Here is a 6,564-nt window from a genome sequence, read left to right as displayed (position 1 = left end):
TCTCGTGCCATATAGGCCATAATGTAAAAAAAATCTCCAGAAGCAACTTCGTGAGAATACGCTATTGCTTCCATGAACCCTTCCGATGTCAATGCCTAAACACATTTCGACATCGCACATTACATAAATAAGTCTCTTTTGCGAAGATAGAATTAAGTTATTGAGATCGGTGCACCGGTAGGCATATAACCTCACAACCCATAGGCTCCTAAGGTTCCCGTCCAACCCAATAATAGCACGCATACTAAAATGGTCCAGCCTGTTATCGCAGCTCGGTGAAACTATAAATAACTGGAAGCTTGGCAAGTTGGCTTTAGGGGAACTCCTATATGATGCTTACTGCATACAATAACAATGTGTTGCACAGGGGCAACCTGGTTGGGCCACCAGCAAATTATCGTTGTATCGAATGATCACAGCAGCGGACGTTCAAGATAATGATGTTTACGGTTGCGATGTTCACTGTACAACCATTTTACTCGAGCACGGGAATAGTAGTGCCCGATCCTAAAATTTACGAACAAATAGATTTTTGCCAAAACCAAACAATTTTAAAGTTTATGAATATTTTAGAAACACGTGCATTTAAAAAACACGCAAAATTTATGATTTTTTTTACTTTTTTGTAATTTACAGAATTTCTCATAAAAATAAACTAATTCTTGAAATTCGAACATTTTGGAGTATAAGGCAAATCTGATTATTTTTCTAGAAATAGCATTTTTAAATAGGGAAAATTATTTTTAAAAGGGGACAATTTTTTAAATTTTGAGAAATTTTTGTATAATACAAATAGTGTTGAAAATCTCCCTTTTAAAAAACAGTGAACAATTTTCGGAATTCCGTACACTTTTTAGAGATTTTGTTAAAAACTTGGAAATTATGGATTTTACAGAAAAAAACAGAAGAAAATATGAAGCTAGAAAACGAAAATAGAAAATGAAATGGAAAAAACCAAAACGAAAACCAGTAAATCTAGTACTCCGTACAAGATAACCAGACAACGGGAAAAGATTCCACTTAACCGGCCGATTTCTTGGAATGCCACCTCACTCGCGCAACATATGTCCCACGTGACACGACACTGGCTCCTGATGATATTTTTGCAACTTCTGCAACATCACCAATGTGGCATAAGTTTCTTCCGTAACATTAGCTATGTCGCGAAAACATGATGACGAAAAAAAATCTGCAAGAAAACATCTGTTGCAAAAAAAAAAATCTGCAACAAAAACTCAATTGCAAAAAGGAAATGCAAAAAAGATGAAGAGGAAAAAAGTAATTCTGCGACAAAGGATGTGTTGCAAAAAAAATCTGCAACAAAACCTCAGTTGCAAAAAAATTATGCAACAAGACCTCTGTTGCAAAAAAAAATTGCGACAAGACCTATGTTGCAATGATGGAGGGCGCCGATGCGCCAGATCTGATGGCCTGCGAACCGACCGGTGTTTTAAAAAGATCATCCGGCGGACACGTAGCAGTCCCCCCAAAAATACTCAGTTACGAAACTTTCTAGAAGGTTCCCAAAACTGCTAAAACTGGACTATTGAAATGGGTCGGCTCGATATTATAGATCACTTGTTCGTATGTGTGCTTTGGGTGAGAGGGCACCCTTTGAACCCAAGGGAATATGCACCCACTTTTCAAAAAATGCATTTTAAGCATGTTTTAAAATGTCAAAAAAATCAAAAGAAAATATTACGCATACATGTTCGCAAATGTGTGTATGCGGCACAAAGTTTTGTGAAAAAAATGTTTTTTTGTTTTGTCTCCGCAAAAAAGACAAATTTCAGTGCTTCTAAATAGTGTTCCACATGACATGACACTGGCTCCTGAAGATATTTTTGCAACTTCTGCAACATCACCAATGTGGCATAAGTTTCTTCCGTAACATTAGCTATGTCGCAAAAATACGATGACGAAAAAAAATCTGTAAGAAAACATCTGTTGCCAAAAAAAATCTGCTATGATGCCTCGATTTCTGGAAAGGTCATTAAAGATAAGGATCCGTTTAGATATGTTGGATATTGTGTAAAATTAAATGGTAGATGACGTCATGGCGGGTTACCACAATCCCAGGAGGTGACGTCATGGCGGCTTATGAGTTCTCGCACAAATGAAAAAGGGAAGATTTTTCCTAAGTGTTGAAGATTGACATGAACAAGTTCAAATCAACCTGGGACCTAATGTTGGGGATATAACTATTATGTATGACCCGCCCGGGAGGAGGCGAGTTATACCTATGGCGGTTCATCAATATGAAGCCCATGAGGATACATGGCGGTTCACAGGCAAGGGCCCAAGGCCCAAGGATGACTTAAGGCCCATAGGAGTAAACCGCCATATGTGTAAGACTTGTATTGTAAGGCATGTATAGTTAGTCACCAAGCCGGACACAATCTATGAGCCGGCCGGGACTTCGTAAGCCGCTGGGCGTCAACCTGTGTATGTAAAGGAACGACCCGACGGCAGTTCAGGGCAAGGAACAAGAGATCGAAAGCTAGGTCAAGAAGATTCACTCCCTGGCAATCGAGACATAAGCAATACCACCTCAAACTGGATTAGACTTTTACCTTCACCGCAAGGGGCCGAACCAGTATAAACTCCTATGTCCTTTGTCCCGCATAACCTCCTTAAGCTAACCTAGTTGCGATGGCTCCACGACTAAGTCCTTACGCTAGGACATCTGCCGTAACTATTTTACGGCAATTTGCCCCCGTTCGAGAAAAAGATTATTTGAATGGTGGGTGATCCTAAAGCATTTGATCCTCGACTGCGCCGGGCTTGTTTGTTGTGTTCGACTCAGAGTCGAATATATGAAGTCATCACGCAGCTTTCACCTACTAGCACGTACGCATGACCTGCGAAAAAAAGAAAGGGTCACGCTAACTACCACACGTGTGGCAGGAAGGGAGACGCACCACACGTCTCTAATGTAAACAGATTGCCACGTCATCGCATGCATGCATGCAAGAATCTTTTTGGATTTTCAGTTTTTAAAATGTTTTATCTCTTAAACGAAAAATTCGATTGAAAATCCGTTTTCACCATTAAATCCCTCGCGATGAGATCTTCGAAACTAGATCCCATGTTGATATGTTTTGATGAAAAAAAAATTGGATTAAAAGTTGCCATGTCTATTGCATATGAATTGCCATGATGTTTACACTGAAGTTGCCATGATATGTTTCAGCTATTTTCTTCTACATTTAAAAGTAAATTTTGACATTTATAAAACGGGAAATTAAGAAACTAGACTTGCCATGAATCATAAACTAAAATTGCCATGATACATGCACGTAAAATTGCCATGGTTCATACAAAAAATAATTTTCATGGTCAAAGTACTGGAGTTGCCATCATCAAAATACTAAAATTGCCATGATCTACAAACTAAAATTGCCACATGGCAACTTTAGTTTAAGCCCTATGGCAACTGCAGTGTAAACATCGTGGCAACTTCTGGCAAAAAAAACGTCGAAAAATATCAACATGGGGTCTAGTTTTGAAGATCTCGTCGAGACGGATTTAATGGTGAAAACGGATTTTTAGTTCACTTTTTTATTTAGGAGATACAACATTTTTAAGTCGAAAACCAAAAAAAAATCTGCTGATGTCATCTATTCATACTGGCAAAATAAGTGGTGATGGAGGCGTGTGGACGATGTGCAAACGCCCACACGTGTGGGCGTTAACATTTCCGAAAAGAAATCTCTTAAAAACAGCCGGTTGATTTGCGGACGAAATCATCCGCCTCGCCCGCTTGCCACTTCTTGATGGGACCACGCGTTATCTCCAGGTCCAACGCGTGTGCCACTCATAAATGCATATAGCAGCAGAGCCTAGCTGCTATAACTAATTCCTCCCCCGCACGAAAACAAGTCCTCCTCGATCTCGATCGGAAGTAGCTCGGCCTAGTCCGTCTTCTCTCAAAGCCTACTCAACCTACGTCTACGTAAGGGTGGGACATCATGGACATGGTGCACATCGACCTCCTGCTGGAGATACTCCGCCGCCTGCCCCCTCGCAGCCTCGCCGTCTCCCGCTGCGCCTGCACGGCCTGGCGCGCCGCCATCGACCACCACCGTCTCCTGCGCGCCGACCTTCTCCCGCTCTCCGTTGACGCCGCCGTCTACGACGAGCGCAGCAGCGAAGAGCCAGCGAGGCTCTTCGGGCGCCCCTCCACCGCACGCCACATCACCAGCAACCTTGAGTACCTCGCGGACAACCGGTTAGACGTCCGCGGCGTACAGGATCACTGCAACGGCCTCTTCTTGACCCACGGCTGGATGGATGAATTCAGGGTCAAGGTTGTCAACATCGCCACGCGGCAGTGGGCGCCGCTGCCCCTACTGCCGTGCGCGTGCTCATGGCCACCGGCCATGTGCGGGCGCTGCCGCAACAACCGCTACCTCGTCTATGATCCCACCATCTCACCACACTACAAGGTGTTGTACATCCCTCGTATTCTCGCCGACACCACCTGCGCCGAGTGGCCGCCTACGCCTTATGTCATGTATGTCTTCTCGTCAAGGACAGACTGTTGGAAGGAGACGTCATTTGTTCGAGAAGGTGCTGCCGCTGGAACCGCTGACGATGTAAACTCCTGTAGCTATGATCCTGATGAGCACATGCACTACGCCGCTTATTGGCAAGGGTCCCTCTACGTTCCTTCCCCGCGCATAAAGGATGATTTTCTTTTGAGGTATGTATGTAATGTGTTACTCTCACGCTCACACACTCGACAATGCATGGTTACTTTAGTTTTATTTTTGTCAATATAATTTGATTAATTCGTTCGAGGTAGTATTACTCACACTCAGGCTATTTGATTTATTCTTCTTAGTATATTATGTAAAAAGAAATAATTCTGGCAATTAATCTTAAGCGGTGATTATCTTCTTACAGAATAAACTTGTCGAGTGACAAGTACCAGCTAATTAAGTTGCCAAAAGGACGAGTAGAATCACATTTTCGTCTAGACAAATGGAAGAAAGGGGTCTATTGTGTAATGGATACCAATGTGCGATGCACGTTTCGAGTTTGGTTTCTTCATGAATCGTGTGGTCTGACAGACTGGGTTTTGAAGAATGAAATCAACCTTGAGCCGGCATTTACTAAACAAGATTGGCACTATGGACCATGGATCCCACAGCCGCCTGAGCATATCCAGTTGTTGTTGAAGAGTAATATCAACCTTAAGCTTGCAGATGAATACAACGAAGCAGTAGCGAAAGATGGTTTTGATTGGGACTCTGACGACGAAGATCTTGTTAGCATTACAGACTGGCCTAAAAAGTGTGATGCTTACATTGAGGGCCCTTATTGTCTTGGTTTTCATCCCTATAAAGAAATTGTCTTCTTTAATGAAAGAGGGGTGTCCCCTTGTTCAATGGTAGCCTACCATTTAAACAGCTCAAGGATACGGTACCTGGGTAATATGAGGTCCCGCTGCCACTATTCAATGGAAGAGGTTTCTTTTGCCTACACACCATGTTGGATGATGGACTTACCTGGAAGCAACTGATAGGCGCCATGTGGTTGAAGTATTTCGTTTTTATTAGATAATCTAAAAAAATTTCAGCGAGGATCAATGTGAGCGACAATATAATGTCTTATTTAGTTTTTCATGGTACACTTTTTTGTAGCGGTGCTCGTATGTGATTTATTTGTGGTGCTGGTGGAATCAAGTCAATTCTGTTATGCCACTATTTTATTTGTTTCTCCGTGCATCTTTTCTACATACCTGGATCTGTTATTCCCTTTTTCATTTGTCTGTCTATGCACCGTTTTTAGGTAGCCTGGTTTTATTCTGCAACGACTGGTAACTTGGGCCTTAGTCCGTGGGCCGAGGGACCGGCCCACCGTACTCCGATAAATTGACGTGGCGTGTGTAGGTGTGGATCAAAAAGAGATAGTAGCGAATCGAGATCTTATCCCCGAGCTTCTTCTTCTTCAAGCTTTCCTCCCCCTGTAATTCCCTCTGTAATTCTCTTCGAAACCTTGAGAATCTACGAACCACACCCTCGCCATGGCAGGGAATGCTATCTGGATTGTAGCATTTGGTATCAGAGCCTCGTCAGATCCGCGCAATTTTTTTTCCGGTGATTCGATCTGCCGATTGACCCCTAATTCCTGACAAAAGGTGCGATTCCTCTGGGAATTACGCGCAAAACACTCCGGTGTACCTGAGTTGGGTTGGGACAACCGGTGGTAACCACGGCGAAGAAATCTGACAAGCCGACGCTCTCTGCACGCATGGCGGCAGCAGAGATGACACTCGCGGAGATGCAGCAGCTGATCCAGGCGACCATCGCGCAGAGCAAGGCCCTTTCAGAGGCAGGGGCGCACAACGCCAAGGGGATCGAGGAGCTGCGCACCGCCGTCGACGGCTATGCGTCGTCCTCGGTGAAGGCGTTTGATGCGCTCGCACAGACCACCACCGCGTCGCTTGACCGTACGGAGGCAACGATGGGTCAGCTTCTCATCGCCAACAACGAGCTGGATGCTGCGGTGGATGAGATGAAGCGCTCCCTCACTGGTGTCCTCAAGCGCGTCTCGTCC

At 43.9% G+C, this 6,564-nt stretch overlaps 1 protein-coding gene across 1 annotated transcript; it reads left to right on the top strand.

Annotated features, from left to right (window-relative positions):
- The first annotated feature begins 3,865 nt into the window (after positions 1-3,865).
- Positions 3,866-5,701, top strand: LOC119312965. Its single transcript, XM_037588766.1, has 2 exons — positions 3,866-4,705; positions 4,909-5,701. The coding sequence occupies exons 1-2, from the start codon at positions 3,972-3,974 to the stop codon at positions 5,525-5,527; spliced, it is 1,353 nt and encodes a 450-aa protein (XP_037444663.1). The 5' UTR covers positions 3,866-3,971; the 3' UTR covers positions 5,528-5,701.
- Positions 5,702-6,564: the final 863 nt, after the last annotated feature.

This window comes from Triticum dicoccoides, chromosome 1B, assembly GCF_002162155.2.
Source record: "Triticum dicoccoides isolate Atlit2015 ecotype Zavitan chromosome 1B, WEW_v2.0, whole genome shotgun sequence".
NCBI classification, from domain to species: Eukaryota; Viridiplantae; Streptophyta; class Magnoliopsida; order Poales; family Poaceae; genus Triticum; species Triticum dicoccoides.
The sequence above is the reverse complement of the archived record's forward strand: the minus strand, read 5'-3'. Positions and strand labels throughout refer to the sequence as shown.